Source organism: Phoenix dactylifera, chromosome 2 (assembly GCF_009389715.1).
Source record: "Phoenix dactylifera cultivar Barhee BC4 chromosome 2, palm_55x_up_171113_PBpolish2nd_filt_p, whole genome shotgun sequence".
Classification (NCBI taxonomy): domain Eukaryota; kingdom Viridiplantae; phylum Streptophyta; class Magnoliopsida; order Arecales; family Arecaceae; genus Phoenix; species Phoenix dactylifera.
Window position 1 is genome coordinate 1,547,739 of NC_052393.1, and position 19,250 is coordinate 1,566,988.

General features: G+C 37.9%; 2 protein-coding genes across 10 annotated transcripts in view; one reads left to right on the forward strand and one right to left on the reverse strand.

Moving 5' to 3' along the window:
- Positions 1-19,250, forward strand: part of LOC103698924 (UDP-glucose:glycoprotein glucosyltransferase-like) — a 193,991-nt gene that overhangs the window by 3,135 nt on the left and 171,606 nt on the right. For 2 of the 9 annotated variants that reach the window (XR_005507303.1, XR_005507304.1), the window contains 3 exons: positions 727-894; positions 2,368-2,441; positions 2,534-2,629. The gene's annotated coding sequence lies outside the window, so the exon portion shown is untranslated. Of the gene's footprint in view, positions 1-726; positions 895-2,367; positions 2,442-2,533; positions 2,665-2,757; positions 2,871-2,963; positions 3,084-4,173; positions 4,232-8,960; positions 9,677-19,250 lie in introns of those variants that run through there. The other 7 variants (XR_005507312.1, XR_005507311.1, XR_005507309.1 and 4 more) reach the window with 7 other exon arrangements.
- On the reverse strand, positions 13,857-18,374 carry LOC120104883 (MDIS1-interacting receptor like kinase 2-like). The gene is made up of 2 exons (XM_039116779.1): positions 14,994-18,374; positions 13,857-14,401 (listed from the first exon to the last, which is right to left on the reverse strand). Exons 1-2 carry the CDS (start codon positions 18,325-18,327, stop codon positions 14,043-14,045), a joined length of 3,693 nt encoding a protein of 1,230 aa, XP_038972707.1. The 5' UTR covers positions 18,328-18,374; the 3' UTR covers positions 13,857-14,042.

The window sequence follows — 19,250 nt, forward strand, 5'->3', positions numbered from 1 at the left end:
TCAAATGAAACTTTTGATGTTTGTTTGGTTGAAGTGACTGCATAGGATGATTAACTCACAGAAATTTATGGGAAATAGAGAGGGAAAGAAGTACCGATGAGGAAGAGATAGGGGTGGAGGGAAACTTTTGATGCATGTTTGATCAAGGACATGAAATCAATGTTTGAGCTGAAATGGGTAGTCAAAGCCTGGACCAAGGAAGCAAGCCAGGTTTCCTGGATTGGACCAGTGAGGTACCAGTGCCTGGGATGCCCTTGGTACCTGGGTCTTTTTGAAGAAGTTGCAACCTGGTTGGTACGATTCTATGCTGACCAGCACCAACCAGGACAGGACCAGCACCAGCTGGTTCTGCCTGTTACTGGGTTGTACTGACTCAAAATGTTCTTTTTTACTCTCGATTTGTTCTCCTTTAGTTTACTCATAGATATCATATATCATGTCTTGCAATGCCTTTTTAGTATAATAATTACGGCATTCTTATCTATTTGTTTGAGGCCCAACCTTCAGATTTGCCATTATGTGGACTTGAAACTTATTTTTTATTAGTAATTTCAATCTTACTAAATGAAAACAACTTAACTTACAGTTTCATTTATTATGTTGGTAACTTTTTTCAGTTTGTCTGCTCTTAGCCATTATATTTACTCTCTTTCTAGATTCACTGTCAGAACTTTGCTGCCCTGTTCTTTTTATTTTTTGTTTAAATGTGTTTTCTGTTGTTCTTAGGGAAAAATTAAATATGAAGTGAGACCTGTATTGCCTTATGGATGTCAAGCAGCGAGCAGCTATTGTAGTGCTGTTGGTTCTTCGGACGTAGTAGGGTTGGGTATGGTGTGGAACTTGCTTTGAAGAGCATGGAGTACAAAGCTATGGATGATAGCACAGTAAAGAAAGGTCATTGCAGGACTTTCAGTAAAATGCTATATGCCTAATTTTCAAATGAAGGCTTTTTCCTTCCTTATCAGTGTTATCCAGAATTCGCAACAACTGACTTTTTTTATGACATTGAAGTTTCATAGGTTTTTTCTTGTATATCTGTTTGCAGACTTGATGATAGATATACTTTAATTTGTACTCTTCTATGCACCAGTTCAACCTGCTACTCCAACTGATGTGCCACTTTGGACCAATCATTTGTTTTTTGTTAGGCTTTCATTTGGATTACATTTTAGCTGATGTCATTGATTGCTCACTTCTTGTATATGTTGTGCCTAAGTTTTTGGAAAACTCTCAAGAAACAGTGCCTTGACCTTGTTGCCTATCACATTTGTACTCTATCATTTCTTTACTCGCTTTATTTAGGATGGTCGTGTTACTTTTGTTAAATATACTTTTTAATTCACCCATAAGTCACAGTAGAATTTTGATTTCTACAAACTAGCCAAAATGCTGTGCTTCCATTGAAGTCATAATATCTATTATGGAATAAGTACACTAATGGGTGTCAATATGAATTGCTGTATGTGAAGCTTTAATTCACCAAAGTGATGGCAATTTCAGAGATAATACTAGAAATTTAAATGCTGTAGCATCTCTTAGTAAAATCTGCTCATGGTCTACGTTAAATTGTTATTATTTAAGCCTAAAAGCTGCCATTAACAAAGCCACAGAATAAACAGTCTCTAATTGAATGGTTTCCCTAGTTGTTTAAGTCTGTTTTATGCTGCTTAAATATGTTGAAATGATCTAATGGCCTAGAAGTTGCAGGTGTGTAATTGGTGATTATCTTTTGAGAATTATTTTGCAAAAAATTAATTTTATGTTATAGAATGAAGAAAATATATTTAGAAGAATTCAAGAATTGCCACTTTTACTCTTTAGTTTATTACTCAAAAATTGTTAGCAGTCTTGTTTTTTGGTCAGCCAAACACCATTGACAGCCCACTGGAACCCACTGTCTTGCAGTGACATTTAGGCAAAGCTCTGCCCTGTGGGAAGTGGTGTCTCTATCACCAGACTGACCAGCTTGAGACTATGAATCCTGTGCCATGCAACTAATGCATCTGAAAGAGCTCCATGCTTGCATGCATTATTTGATAGGTGTGCTTATACCCGCATGTGGGCCTATGTGCATACGCAGATATGTACGTGTGTATGTATGTATTAATGTATATATGTACACATATATGTATATGTGTGTATGTATGTATTGTGTATATTCCGTATAGACGACATGCACAGACATGTGCCTTAGCGCATGCATGCATACTTGTCTGTATGTGTGCCTGTGTGCATTGACAACACTGGCTATTATCATGCCAACCATTAAGAAATGGAGCTTTTTCTTTTGTATTTTTATTATTTTTTGAAAATCTTGCTTCCTTTTTGTATCAAGAAAAGATTCATATAATTATGTCTGTATTGCAGGTTTTACTGTAGAAGATCATAGGACCGAGGATCTCAGTCCTGAAGTTAGAGGATTTATATTTTCCAAAATCTTGGTTTGTTCCCAAAGGCTCACACGTAGATGAGACTTAACGCTGTAATTTAATCTATTCTTACATTCTGTTTTACTTTATCTTTGCAATTGCAGGAACGCAAGCCAGAGGTGACTACTGAGTAATGGCTTTCTGGGATTATTTATTATCATCAACAATATCAGACACGCTGGAAGTTTGAGAATTGAAGGGTATTGGTTGTGATGATTGGTGCATGATAATAGCTGTATACAGCATCTCATCTGTGCTTGGTTGGTTTGATTTTTAGTTGATGATCTTTTATGCCCTCTTTTGACCAGTTTGGTTATCTTTTCTGCAGTTTTAGGACATCAAACAGCACAAAGGATAGTGCATACATCAGACCCTCTATGGTCAATGCAAGAAATCAATCAAAATTTTCCTAGTATAGTTTCTTCATTATCTTGCATGAAGGTACAAGCTTCTGTTAGACACTCGTTAAATTTGTAGGCATATATGATATCTTTGTTATTTCTGTCAGCTAACATATGCTTAAGCTATATGCAGCTTAATGATTCTGTTAAGGATGAAATACTTGTGAATCAGCAAATGGTTCCTCTTGGCAAGTCTTTAATGGCTTTGAATGGTGCTTTAATCAATATTGAAGATATTGATCTTTACCTATAATGTTTTCTTCCTCCACCATTAGCTCTGATATCTCACCTTATTCTTAGAGAACAAACTGGGTTATATCAACTGAGTGGTTGTACCTTATACCTTGGTTTCTCATTCTGCAACCTTTTTGTATTTTTGCTATGCCTTTATTTCACACACTTTTGCATTAAACTCCAGTTGATCAAAGCTTAGCAAAATAAATAATATTTTAGTTCTTTACCTATTGGTCCTAACTATTCTATTCTGGAGTACCATTTCGGCTTGGTGATTCTAGACTTATAAGATGTCATATGACAAATAATCAATCAAAACATTCAGTCGTTTTGTTTTTGTGGTCATCATGGTCACTTGCACATGTGCATAGTACATAAGTTCTTACTCAAACACAATATTTGAATAACATGTTTAGCCTTGCTGATTTACTTGCCCTTTATGTATAATTCATGTTTCTTGGCAGCCAATGGTCTTCCTAATCTATGGTGGGGTATAAATGAGCCGAGCAGCTCGACTTGGGTCCAAGCTTGGCTCGACTCGACTATTACCAAGCTCAAGTAGCTCAACTAGTTTTTCGAGTCAAGCTTGAGTCGCAAAATACTCGACTCATCATTAGTAATTAATATTTTAAATATAATATTTATATATTTTTTAATCTGACCTAACTCCCTAAATTTTAACAATATTTTTTTAATTATCACCAAGGCTCGAATTCAAGCTCGAACTCAAGCTTGAGCATGGCTCGGCTGATATTCGAGTCGAGTCGAGTCGATCTCGAGTGTTCCTTTTTTTTGATCAAGTTGAGTTCGAGCTTGAATATTAAGGCTCAATTGATCTTGAGTTGAGTTTCGAGCCTGAGTATTTTGAATTGAGTTGAGCTCGAGCCTCTAGCTACTCAACTCAGCTTGGTTCGATTGTACCCCTAATTTATGTTATGTTTTTTTACCTTCATCGAGACTGTTATTGTACTAGATATCACATTTGGCAACTATTTCAGTAATATATGTTTGATTATATTAAGCTATGTATACTATATGGTCTGGTATTTGATACTATGGTGCGGTGTTACTGTTTTTAAATGTTTTAACCATCCATTTGGGTCTTATAGGTTAATGGATCTGGTTAGTGAAGAGTTATCATTGGCCGATCAATTTTCAGAATTTAAGATGATCTATGCTGATCAAGGTTCGCCGGACCGACTGTACCGGCGTACCGGTGAGCACCGGCACCGGTACGGTTCCGGTTTGGTACCGGCTTGGAACCGGTATCGAACCGGAGCCGCGCGCGTGGCCACGAGCGCGCAGACTTCAAAAAAAAAAAAAAATACGTCCGCGGACGCGTCAAATGCTGCCACTCTGTGGCATTTAATGCCCCCACGCGGGTTGGCAGCCCGCGTGGGCACGGTGCCCCGCGCGGGGAACCGCGCTCGGGCGCGGTTCCCTGCGTGGGGAAACGCGCACGGGCGCGCGTTCTCCGCTTGCGCGTCCATGCGCGTTTCCCAAAAAAAAATTCGCCGCGTCCATGCGTCCACGCGCGGGGAAAGACCGGCTTGTACCGGGCCGGTTCGCACCGGTTCCGGCTTGTACTGGCTCGAACCGGCTCGGTTCGCACCGGTCCAAGCACGGAACCAATCGATTCCGACCCAGTTTGGGTCGGAACCGTTTTTATATGCTGTACCGTACCGGTGCCTGTCGGCACCGGTTCGGTACAGGCTGAACCGACCGGTTCCGGTCGGTTCAGCATACCTTGATGCTGATTGACATCTTTCTTTATGGCTTATGCATCATAGCCAATTTTCTGGTAAATTGTTTGCTGGTTAATTGATAATGCGCCCTTCTCCTTATTTCTTTTTCACTTTTTTTTCTTTTCTTAACCTTTTTCTCTGCAAGCCTGTTAAATTTCAGTAATAATGTAAGTAGAGCTTTCTGAAATTGTCTCCTATGAACATTTTGGCTAAATGAATTATAAAATTAAATTATTGCTATCAAAGATGCTTACACCATTCAGTTTTCTTTTTTTTTTCTGTTTCTTATCACATTTTTAAGAGACTGCTTTTACTGCCTGTCTGCTTCAACTTAAATTATTTTGAAACTAATTGTACCAGGATCTCTCTCTGGAGAACCCTGCTTTTACTGCCTGTCTGCTTCAACTATTGATCATCCAGTTCTATTGTCTCTTTATATAAACAACACCTCTCTATTGACTCAACTGGCTATCTTTAGGGTCTTCTAAGACCACCTGCTGCCTATAATTGGCTAGATCAGCTGTTAGCTATATCAAGAGTTTGATCTAATAATTTCATAATTTATTAGTGGTGGATCTTGGCACCTTCCTTAATTAGGAATCTCAAACAAAGCACAGTATACAGAAAAAAGAACGTAATATCTGACCAAGAAAATTGGATAGAAATTGATTTGGACTACAATCTACCTACTCCATTCAGTTCTGGAAAATAATGGAATTGGATATGGGCCTAAACTCTCTTGGAATTCACACCTTTCAAGAGCATACCCTCCAATAGAGTTGATAAAGTCATTGGAGGTTGATATCAATGACTTGGGTTCACGTCCCACCCTCACCCAAACTTTAATCTGGTTTCTTGCCTTAATTCTCAAAAAAAGGGAAAAAGAGAAAAAAAGTGCATACAAGCTATTTAAGAAAGCATTCCAAAAAAATTTCGTAAATCTTAACTTGGTTTTGTTTCTATAGTCCGGCAACCAATCTTAGAGAATTGGAGCAGGGCATGGGAAGGCTCGGAACAGCTGTAGCATTGCAAAGATTAACTGATGCAATCATGATATAAATTCAGTTGTCTCTCTGTGGTTGCTTACCAAAGAAAATGATGTCAAAAGAATGAATTTTTACCAAATCGAATTGAACAACATCAACTTATATAGAAGTTCAAAACAAGGAGATCGAGACATTAATGCATCACAGAACACCTTAGATATGCTCCATGCCTTCAGGTTACAAAAGCTTATGGCAAATATATAACTTAATAATACCAAATCAAAAAAAGGGAAAAGAACACGATCAAAGGGGAAAAGTTAGTAAGTACAAAGAATTAGATGACTTGCCTCAGCATAAATATTTAAAAGAATGACAATTGATCTTGAAACAGAGAGGTGATAAGGAGAGGGGAAAATTCCAATTTTTAGTTCATGGACCGGCAAAGCAGCTAATTGCCTGAATAAAAAGCACGGACAAAATTAATGGAGGTAAAAATAAATTGATATAAAATTTGTCTTTCTTTCACCTCTGGATGATCAATGGATGCTTAGGATTATTCATCCAACTGCACAGATCTTAAAGCGACCAGTGGATGATCAGAATTATTCATCCAATTGCATAGATCTCAAAGCGACCTAAATATTCATTCATGTGCATGGATCTCCAAGCAACCACATGATGATCCAAATTTTCATCCACATGCACAGATCTCAAAGTGATCAGTGGATGATCGGATCATTATCCACCTACATAAATATCGAAGCAATCTAAATATTCTATCTGCATAGATCTCCTAGCAACTATGTAGATGTTCCAAATATTCATTCGCCTGCATAGATCTCAATGCGATTAGCGGATAATCAAAATTATTCATCCATTTGCACATATATCAAAGTTGACTGAGTGGATGATCTGAATTATTCATCCTCCTGCACAAACCTTAAAAAGATGTTGGAATAGGCTAAAAGAGGGAGAGAGCATTTTTGTCAATTGAAATGGCCGGCTAACACCATCCACTAGTCGGAAAGTCGATGGACGATTTTGGAACAGTTTGAAAACGTGAATGATCCATTTGAAACTTTTTAAAGTTGAGGATGTCTTTGAGATTGGCCCAAACTTGTGTTGCTTAATCCAAAATTACCAATGAACACCGTAGCAATTTTAATATTATATAATTATTATGAAGGTTGTTCACAAAACAATCCATCTCTAGTTTGCAACTAAAATTCGGCAAATTATTTGTTGAGATTAGTTGAAAAAACCACGTTACATCACTGCAAAATACTTCCCATAGAAATAATATTCTTGCAAGTTTCTCATGTTCTATTCTTCTGAGCCATTCTTGGCAAACAAGCCCTTTAATATTAAGCTAATTTACGTAATACAATGGGTTATGTGCAAATAACCCGCTATGGACTTTAATATAGTTCTGGGAACCTATGCGTAGTTACAACTCAACTTAGGGGACCTCAAAATAGTTCTCTCTTAATCTACGGTAATCCAGAGTCGGACAAGAAAGGGCAGAGTTTCCGTCGCCTCTTCCTGCTTCCTCCTTGTCGCCTTCTCCTTCGCTTCTTCTCGAATCTGTCCATGGGGACTGTTGTTACTCCTAAATTGGAGTCCTCTCAAAGGCTTAGGAGTTTTTGTCTTCTTGGAAGCAGGTAACCTATCAAACCCTATCTCTTCTCAATTCCACTCTATGTCTATATCTCTTCAGGGACATCCGATAAAATTGGAACGACACTCTACATCTATATGATCTTGTTGCAATTTTCTTCCTCGATGTAAGGCTCAATTTCACTCTTCTTTTTCTACTTTCTTGACACAAAAAGTTGATAATTATTTATATGATTTTTTATTTAGTGTTCCTCGATGATTTCATAGGTTTTAATGCAAGATTTTTTTTTTTCCTTTTTACTTTCTTTCACCATGCCCCCCCACCCCAACACCCACCTTCTTGATTGTCTTCTTTGATGCCCCTGGGTTGTGAGATATTTGGAGCTATCAATTGAAGAGGGCCGGGGCGGTAACTTCGAGCTTCGCTAGCTCTTATGGGAGTTTCCAAAGAATTTTGGTTTGGTGAAATTAGAATCATTTATCTATTGTTAAGATGACCCATATCCTAGCCTAATCCCAAGACCAGATTTTGGTCCATCTCTGGAAAATAATAATTGAAAATTACCAAAAATGTATATAACTAAGGATGCGATTTAGCTTCTAGATACATATTTACCTGCCTCAAGTGTGTTCTTGAGTCATAACTCCTGAAAGGAAACTGACACTGTTTAGTTGAAATTTGAATAATTAATTATGTCTTAAATAGCACAGCTGAAACAAAACAAACTGTTAATCTAGCTTCAATATTAGATTAGAACTATGTAGAATTTATTCATAAGAAAACATAATGAACAGGTGCCATACAATTTATGTGATAATGACCTTTAACCAAGTGAGCTGGCCATGAGGAACCATTACCATAAGGAAGACTCTCATTATGGATACTAGGAAAAGAGTAGAACCTAAAGGATGTATCGAGAAATTGAGGGCAAGCATGATAGGGTTATCGGTTACTTAGATGTCAAAAGAAGATAGATGCAACATCATAGCATCATCCAGATTTTCCCTGCGTTCCCCATGCAGAAATGTGGTCACCATATGCTTGTACAAAATTTAGGCAAAGCTCACCCTGTGGGAAGTGGTGTCTCTATCACCAGACTGACCAGCTTGAGACTATGAATCCTGTGCCATGCAACTAATGCATCTGAAAGAGCTCCATGCATGCATGCATGCATTATTTGATAGGTTGGCTTATACCTGCATGTGGGCCTATATGGATACGCAGATATGTACGTACGTATGTGTGTATGTATGTATTAATGTATATATGTATGCATACATATATATATATATATACACACACACACATACATACGTGTGTATGTATGTATTGTGTATATTCCGTATAGACGACATGCACAGACATGTGGCTTAGCACATGCATGCAAACTTGTCTGTATGTGTACCTTTGTGCATGGACAACACTGGCTATTATCATGCCAACCATTAAGAAATGGAGCTTTTTCGTTTGTATTTTTATTATTTTTTGAAAATCTTGCTTCCTTTATGTACCAAGAAAAGATTCATATAATTATGTCTGTATTGCAGGTGTTACTGTAGAAGATCCTAGGACCGAGGATCTCAGTCAAGAAGTCAGAGGATTTATATTTTCCAAAATCTTAGTTTGTTCCCAAAGCCTCACGCGTAGATAAGACTTAACCTTGTAAGTTAATCTATTCTTACATTCTGTTTTACTTTATCTTTGCAACTGCAGGAATGCAAGCCAGAGGTGACTACTGAGTAATGGCTTTCAGGGATTATTTATTATCATCAACAATATCAGACACACTGGAAGTTTGGGAATTGAAGGGTATTGGTTGTGATGATTGGTGCATGATAATAGCTGTATACAGCATCTCATTTGTGCTTGGTTGGTTTGATTATTAGTTGAAGATCTTTTATGCTGACTTTTGCCCAGTTTGGTTATCTTTTCTGCTGATTTAAGACATCAAACAGAACAAAGGATAGTGAGTGCATCAGACCCTCTACAGTCAATGCAAGAAATCAATCAAAATTTTCCTGGTATGGTTTTTTCATTTTCTCTCCTGAAGGTACAGGCTTCTGTTAGACACTCGTTAAATTTGTAGGCATATATGATATCTTTGTTATTTCTGTCAGAAAACATATGCTTAAGCTATATGCAGCTTAATGATTCTGTTAAGGATGAAATACTTGTGAATCAGCAAATGGTTCCTCTTGGCAAGTCTTTAATGGCTTTGAATGGTGCTTTAATCAATATTGAACATATCGATCTTTACCTATAATGTTTTCTTCCTCCACCATTAGCTCTGATATCTCACCTTATTCTTTGAGAACAAACTGTGTTATGTCAACTGTGGGATTTGAGTGGTTGTACCTTATACCTTGGTTTCTCATTTCTGCAACCTTCTTTGCATTTTTGTTATGCCTTTATTTCACACTCTTTTACATTGAACTCCAGTTGATCAAAGTTTAGCAAAATAGATAACATTTTAGTTCTTTACCTATTGGTCCTAATTAATCTATTCTGGAGCACCACTGCGGCTTGGTGATTCTAGACTTATAAGATGTCATATGACAAATGATCCGTCAAGACATTGTCTTTTTGTTTTTGAGGTCATTGTAGTCGCTTGCATATGTGCATAGTGCATAAGTTCTATAGCCTTGCTGATTTACTTGCCCTTTACCGGTCGGGATGTTGATGGAAGAATTTGGAACAGTTTGAAAACATGAATAATACGTTTGAAACTTTTTAAAGTTGAGGATGTCTTTGAGATTGGCCCACACTTGTGTTGTGTTGCTTAATCCAAAATTACCAATGAACACCTTGGCAATTTTAATATTATATAATTATTATGAAAGTTGTTCATAAAACAATCCATCTCTAGTTTGAAACTAAAATTTGGCAAACTATTTGCTCAGATTAGTTGAAAAAACCATGTTACATCACTACAAAGTACTACCCATAGAAATAATATTCTTGCAAGTTTTTCATGTTCTATTCTTATGAGCTGTTCTTGGCAAACAAGCCCTCTAATATTAAGCTAATTTCTGTAATACAATGGGTTATTTGCAAATATCCCATCCATGGACTTTAATATAGTTATGGGAACCTATGCGTAGTTACAACACAACTTAAGGGACCTCAAAATAGTTCTCTTAATCTACGAGTCGGACAAGAAAGGGCAGAGTTTCCGTCGCGTCTTCCTGCTTCCTCCTTGTCGCCTTCTCCTTTGCTTCTTCTTCTCAAATCCATCCATGGCGATTGCTGTTACTCCCATATTGAAGTCCTCTCAAAGGCTTAGGAGTTTCTGTCTTCTTGGAAGTAGGTAACTTATCAAACCCTAGCTCTTCTCAATTCCACTCTATGTCTATATCTCTTCAGGGACATCCGATAAAATTGGAACGACACTCTACGTCTATATGATCTTGTTGCAATTTTCTTCCTTAATCTAAGGCTCAATTTCACTCTTCTTTTTCCACTTTCTTGACACAAAAAGTTGATAATTCCTTTATATGATCTTTTATTCAGTGTTTCTCAATGATTTTGTAGATTTTAATGCAAGATTTTTTTTTTCTTTTTACTTTCTTTCACCACGCCCCCCACCCCCAACACCCACCTTCTTGATTGTCTTCTTTGATGCCCGAGTCGAGAGATATTTGGAGCTATCAATTGAAGAGGGCTAGGGAGGTTACATCGAGCTTCGCCGGCTCTTATGGGAGTTTCCTAAGAATTTTGGTTTGGCAAAATTAGAATTATTTATCTATTGTTAAGATGGCCCATATCCTAGCCTAATCCCAAGACCAGATTTTGGTCCATCTGTATAAAATAATAATTCAAAATTACTAAAAATCTATGTAACTAAGAATGTGATTTAGCTTTAAGACATATATTTACCTGCCTCAAGTGTGTGTTTTTGAGTCATAACTCCTGAAAGGAAACTGACTTTGTTTATTTGAAATTTGAATAGTCAGTTATGTCTTAATAGCACAGCTGAGACAAAACATACTGTTAATCTAGCTTCAATATTAGATTAGAACTATGTACAATTTATTCATAAGAAAACATAACGAACGGGTACCATAAAATTTATGTGATAATGACCTTTAACCAAGTGATCTGGCCATGAGGAACCATTACCATGAGGAAGACTCTCATTATGGATACTATGAAAAGAGTAGAAACTAAAGGATGTATCGAGAAATTAAGGGTAAGCGTGATAGGGTTATTGGTTACTTAGATGTCAAAAGATGATAGATGAAACATCATAGCATCATCCAGATTTTCCCCGCATTCCTCATGCAGAAATCTGGTCACCATATGCTTGTACAAAAAGGAAGTTTAACCACTGATACCTAAGGCTTTCATAGTCTCAGTAGCATTTTCTGAGAAATTATTTGACATTTTCTGAAGCTTTTTTTTTTGCTATTTATTTTGGTGGTGGCAGATGCTTAAGTTGGTTTGAAGACATGGTGGTTAGCTAAATGTGATCGCTAGTTTCTTCGTATGCACCATTGTGGTCTGCTACCTTTACGTGGCAATGCCTTTTGCTGTGAAATGGCTATCACATTTTATCAGTTGTTTTTTTTTTTTTTTTTTCTTTTTGTGCTAAAGAAAAGGGGTAGGGGGGAGGAAGGGACAAGTCCACCCCCACGTAGCAGCCCCCACTGGGCCTCCGCCCCGCCAGGAGAATGTTCGATACGGGCAGAAATGGCTGTGTGTTGGGCACCCCGACCGGTTTTACTCATGCCTTCTCCACCCATGGGCCCGGCTCAGCTACCCCTCTGGGCTCTAGCTCGAGTTCCAAGTGTGAGTACGTCACACCTGGCACCACTCCGGCTACTAGCGGTCCAAGAGCGGTCCTATACCTCATGTCCAAGCAGTGGCCGAAGCTACATTTTAATCGTCGCCGCAGCGATTCGAACTTGGGACTATGAGGTTAGAATCCCCGTCCAGTACCACTAGGCTATCACCTTGATCGCTAAAGCTTTGCTTTGTGTCACCAAGGGCCTAATCTTACTTTCAAATGGTCAAGTCATTAGAGAAAACATTACAGTGCCCGAGGAATCTTGAATGAGAACATGGGCATATCAATATTGAAAAGCTTTCTTTAATGTCCCGATATCAATAATGAGAACGAGAGATGGTCACATGTCTTGAGATATAAAAAGTGGGGCTAAATAGGCTTTCTTTAAGGTAGTATAGTCGCAAAAAAATACTGCTCCAGTTGAAAAGGCCTTTTTAGGCTCACATCATCATGTATTTTGAATGGCTTCCAAATTTGCAGAAGGATATGGTAGGCATATACTTGCTCCTAAGTAACATCTTTAGAAAATCCTTACGGGACTTAGATACAGCTGCTGAGCTGCCTGTATCATTTACTGGCTACGATATTGGTATTACAGTCTATATATAGCTGCCAGTGTAAAGTCTATTTTGTTTGAGATCATAACCGGACAAATTTCAGCATTTGTGTTCAATTAATTCGCTCTGAAGGGAGCTTAAAAATTCACTTTTGATGGCTTCATTTTCATGAAACATTTCATTAGAATATTAGCAAGTAAAAGTAATTACGAACTTTTTTATATTTAAATGCATTGCTGCCAAGGTGCAAATATAATGCATCAGTTGGTGAATCTGATGGATTGTGAAGTGCTGGGTCAAGCTTGAAATAGTGAAGTGAAAAATGACCAGCAGCAGTAATGCGACGAGTAGACTCGTTGGCCTTAACCAACCTTTACGTTGGACCAAAGAGAGTTAAGAATGAGCCTGCAAAACTATTATTTTCTACGTAGAGTTTGAATAGTTTAAAATTCATACTTAAATTAGGAATATTTCTAGTTCAGAGTATTTATCAGAGAAATTACTTTGGGTGGCTTTTGTCTGGAAGACTTTGATTCCATGAGGAAGTTTTGGCATCATGACGCTATTTTCTAGGATTTTTACATGTCTGTTGACATGTCTTCCGTGTCGTGTCCTAATAATTTAGTTATATCTTTTATTGGCAAAGGATTGTTTTGTCTTCTTTATAGATTCCTCAAATCTTTCTCTTTCCTTTTTCTTTCTTATTTTTTTTTCAATATTTATCCAACGTTTAAGATTCAGAATTTTTTTTTAAAAAAAATCAATTAAAATACACAAATTGCTTATTCTTCTCTCGAGAGTCATACTAGAAGTCTATCTCGCTAGTCCTGCTCGACCACTTCTGTCAATTTGATAACTGGCTGTGACTATGCATACAATTCTAAAAAGAAGTCTCCTTTGTATTTATAATTTTCTGAATGCTGCCATGGTTATATCACAATGATCCATCACAGTCTTTTGCCTCCCCCCTCCCCCTCCCCCTCTTTTGATACTCATGGATCCATAAAAAAAATCATTCTGCTTGAAACTACCACATGGATCATGGCATCATAGGCCATCATGACACTACATATAAAAAGAAAGGTGAAGAAAACAATCTATTTTGGAAAAATGGAGGAAGTGAGACGCTTCCCTTAAATTTGTTGAAAAGAGTAGCGAATGGGAACAATAGAGTGGAGGTTCATATAATGGTGTTTCTAGAAGGTAAAAATAGAAAAGAGTTACAATAACTTATTACATTCAACATGAAAGAACTACATAAGATTTGTGGCTTTTAAGCACGACATCTATGTTAAAAACTCTACTAATTGACATAATTTAATTGAGTTGAACGGCTCGTGAATGGTTGGAATGTTGCCACTTATGAATAAGTGAGATATCCTTTGCATGGTTGGTCGTGCTTGTGGTAAAATGCGGATGCATGAAAATGCTATAATAGCCAGCAACAACACTTCTTTGACCATATAAGCTGCAGGAGGTGAGATGCGTTGATCTAGCACATCACTGAATAGCATCTGCTGGACGTCTGATGAAGATAGGGAGGAGACAAGATCACCTGGATGCCTTCCCATTATTACTTCTAATATTACTATACCAAAGCTGTATACATCACATTTCTCATTCGCCCTTGTCATGTACGAAAGCTCTACAAAAAAATAGAGAAAGGAATAACGTTATTCCAATTTAAGTAAATTTTTTTCAAACTTAACAAAAATGCTAATATATTGTCTTCAAATTTAATTTATATATTAACTTTTGGAAATACTTTGATATTTGTAAAATAAATGTTATTATCGATTAATTAAAGTTTATGCTTAGTAATAGTTTTTATTTTTTATTTTATTTAAATGATTACCAGTTAAATAATATAATCATCATAAGAAAATATTAATTATCTATAGGCACTAGTTTGCTTTTATTTAAATGTCTAAGCTCTCATATGGATAGATTCACAAATGAAATATCTAACCATTACCATAGGTTTACTGAAAAATCTCTATTTAGCAAATATGTACTAATCCTATTTTTCAAATGCATGGTAAGCCACATAAGACATCGAAATAGAAAGATAAAGCAAAGTATAAATAAATAAATAAATAAATAAATAAATAAATATATATATATATATATATATATATATATATATATATATATATATATATATATATATATATATATATATATCACAAATAGAATAGCTACAATAATAAGAAGGACAAATTGGAAGAATGACTTACCTGGGGCAGTATATCCAAATGTGCCTGCTACTGTGCTCCAATTTGATAAATCAGATTTTAGAATTCTTGCAGTGCCAAAGTCTGAAAGATAAGCCTTGAAATCAGAGTCTAATAATATATTATTACTGGAGATGTCTCGATGCACTATGGATGGATTGCAGTCATGGTGTATATATGATAAAGCATGGGTAATATCTTTGATGATATGAGCTCTTCTCTCCCAATTCAATTCCTGTGCTGTTTCTTGATTACGAAGGATGCTAGCTAAACTTCCCTTCTCAATGTACTCATATATAAGAAATTTACAACCTGAACTGGAGCAAAATCCATGAAGTTTTACAATGTTACGATGTCGAATTCTGGTTAATGCTTGAATCTCGTTCTGGAAGCTTTTCTCATCAAATACTCCTTCCTCCAGCGGATGAAGTTTTTTAACAGCCACCACTTGTTCCATTGGAAGTTCTACTTTGTATACTTTGCCATATGTTCCACTCCCGATGCAATATTTCTCATCAAAATTTTCGGAGGCATTGATGATATAGTCATAAGCAACTCTTCCATCAAAATTCAATATCGAAAACAGATCGCCAATAACAACATCAATATCTTTTTTCTCTGTAGTGTTTCCTCTCCTACGAAGAGCAGCAATGATGATAGTAGACAAACCTAAAAGAGCCAAGCTGCCCAATATAGGAGTGATAATAAAGAGTATAATGTGGTTTTTAGTTGAATGATGAGTGCTTACAGTGGTTGATCCACAAGAAGGCAAACTCGGCACCTCACCACATAATCCCTTGTTATGGATTAACCACAGTGCTGGAGCATTTTGAAACAATTTGCTTCTCGGAACTGGGCCCTCCAAATTGTTGTACGATACATCTATTGATGACAAACTCAACATGCTTCCAAAAGATGAAGGAATGGCACCTGACAGATTATTGTGGGACAAGTTCAAAGATATTAAATTTGTCAAACTTGCCAATTGTGATGGTATCTCTCCTCCAAAAAGATTATGGCTCAGATCAAGTAAATCTTGCAATCCTTTTAACTCTCCAAGTTGAGACGGAATGATCCCATCAAATTTATTTTTGCTCAAATTCAAGATGCGCAGTTTAATACAACCCTTTAATTGTGGTGGTATTGGGCTGTTGATGTCGTTGTTAGATAAATCAAGAATTTCCAGATTGGATAATTTTCCAAACTCCGAGGGAATTATTCCAGATATTTTGTTATTGCTCAAATTCAAGTTGAATAATAAGCTCATGGTATCTAACTCTCTTGGTATTTCTCCTGCAAGTTGATTTGAAGAAAGATCCAGTAATCCTAATTGAAGCAACTTTCCGAATTCGGGGGGTACATTCCCAGTAAGTAGGTTTCCTGAAATCCTGAAGCTTTTCAAATTTTGACAATGTGCCCAACTTGGTGAGATCTGGCCATATAATTGGTTGTAGCTCATGTCAATGTAGTCTAGATTCGTGTATGTCCCAAAGTCTTCAGAGATGTTTCCTTTAAGCTTGTTTCCTTCAAGGCGGACTCTCAGTAAGCTAGAGCAGTTTTTTAAACTTCTTGGAATAGGGCCCTCAAAGTAGTTGTTTTGCACAGTAAGATATTGAAGCGCACCTCCTTTACAGATCTCTGAAGGTAAGTAACCTGAGAAATTGTTGTCAAATAGCTCTAGGTAGATGAGGTTGGTGTGATTACCTAGTTCTTGGGGCAAAGAGCCAGATAAATGATTGGTGTAGAGGTACAAGGTGTCAAGCATGGTGAGATTTGCTAAAGTGGAAGGGATGGAGCCTGATAGTTGATTTTCATAAATAACTAGAGAATGTAAGTTCACTAGGTTGCCTAATTCATGAGGGATGGTGCCAGATAAATTATTGGTGAAGAGGTCTAAGGTGTCCAGCATGGTGAGGTTTCCTAAAGTGGAAGGGATGGAGCCTGATAGTTTATTTTTTGAGATTTTTAGATCACGTAAGTTCACTAGGTTGCCTAATTCACGAGGGATGGTGCCAGATAAATTATTGGTGTAGAGATGCAAGGTGTCAAGCATGGTGAGGTTTCCTAAAGTGGAAGGGATGGAGCCTGATAGTTGATTTTTATTGATATCTAGAAAATGTAAGTTCACTAGTTTGCCTAATTCACGAGGAATTGTGCCAGATAATTTATTGATGTAGAGGTACAAGGCGTCAAGCATGGTGAGGTTTCCTAAAGTGGAAGGGATGGAGCCTGATAGTTGATTTTCATAGATTGTTAGAGAATGTAAGTTCACTAGTTTGCCTAATTCGTGAGGGATTGTGCCAGAGAAATTATTGGTGTCGAGGAACAAGGTGTCGAGCATGGTGAGGTTTCCTAAAGTGGAAGGGATGGATCCCGATAGTTGAGTTTCCCAAATTTCTAGATCACGTAAGTTCACTAAATTGCCTAATTCATGAGGAATGGTGCCCAATATATTATTTGAGCCAAGGAACAAGTTCTTGAGTTTGATGAGATTGCCTAAACTGGAAGGGATGGAACCTGTTAAATAATTGTATGAGATTTCTAGATCCAAGAGGTTAACTAAATTGCCTAGTTCATGGGGAATATTACCAGAGAACTGATTTCTGTAAACTTTGAGGAATCTTAGGTTGGTCAAGTTACCAAGGGTCGAAGGGATGGGACCGCCGAGATTGTTTTCGTATAAATTAAGCAAACGTAGACTTTTGAGCTGGCCAATCTCTGGAGGCAGTGTGCCGCCAAGTAAATTTTGCTGGAATTTGAGGGAGGTTAGCTCGGTCCAGTTGGCGAAGAAACAAGGAGGAATCTCACCAGTGAATTTGTTCGAAGAAAGGTCGATCTCAGTCAGGTTAGAGAGGCTGGCGAGAGCGAGGGGCAGATTGCCGGAAAGACGATTTAGCGAGAGATCGAGGGAGGTGAGAGCGGGAAGCGTACGTATGCTAGGCGGGATTGTTCCAAATAAGTAGTTGCGTCGGAGGTAGAGGCGAGTGAGAGATGGGAGGGCGGAGAAGTTGAGGCCCTTGAGCTTACCTACCAAGCCCGCATGAGGTAGGCTGATAGCCGTGATCACAGCTCGGCCTTCATTCTCCATGCAGGTGATGCCATGCCACATGCACGCGTTGTTGGAGAGAGACCAAGAACCGAGTTGCTGGGCGTGTGAATTTTGTAGGGTGGATTTCCAATGGAGCAGAACTCTCGCTTGGGATTCAACGATTGAAGAAGCAGCAGTTGCAGCAACTGCCGTTGCTGATGAGTAGGGAAGAAGGAAGAAGGATAGTAGGAGAAGGCTGATTGACAGATGATTCAGAGGAAGAAGGATTTCTCTAGGACTAAGATCCATAATTAATATGGCTCTCTAGGTGTTCCGTACGTGGTTATTTAGTTCTGCTGGTTGGTACCCAAATGGGGATTCGAGAGCCCTATTTATAGATCCGGAGAGCGTGTGTTAATTAATTTGGATTGGAAGAAGGGCAATTAGTTATTGTTTAATTTTTCAAATCTGTGTCACGACGACTTCGACTCTTGATTACGGAACACTAGTGCCGTGTGAACCAAGAAGGGCAATCGGTTCCCCACCGACCAAGAAAAGGCCAGGGATCGTGACTTCAGCTTTCAAGATTCTCCTCTGCCTCAAAAGTGAATGTTTACTAGACCAACCCAGGCCTTGCAAGGAAACAACCTATGAAGTGTATGAGGTTTTTCTACCCTCATCTTTTTCCCCTTCTCCTCCTGGGTGCAGTGAACCGACGCCACGTGCACCAAATGACGGTGCATGATGCCATTCAGAGCCCGCTCCTATCTAACGGCTTGATTTTCTTTAGGTTGTCCGGAGTGCATGAAGATTATAAGGCCAGCCATTGAGATTTAGACCGGTGGTTAAAGAAGACCATATGCCTCTAGTAAATGGGATCTTCTAGAAAAGATGAGATGGTTGGCTTCGCTCTTGTGCCAGATGAGGCCATCTGGCAGATAAAGACAGATCAACATGTCCTTGCTTCGAATATCAGATAAGAAGAGATTTTGACGTCTGAGATTGCGCTCTTTTTAGAGAGACACTTGCCGGTGTGTAACGTCGACACTTTAACTTTCTCCGATATAGCTACCTGCTCCATTCAATCCTAGGAAATAATGGAATTGATTTGGACTACAATCTACCTACTCCATTCAGTTCTAGGAAGTAATGGAATTGAATATGGGCCTAAACTCAGTTGGAATTTACACCCTCCAACAGCATGCCCTCCTCATTTTTTTTTCTTTTTACTT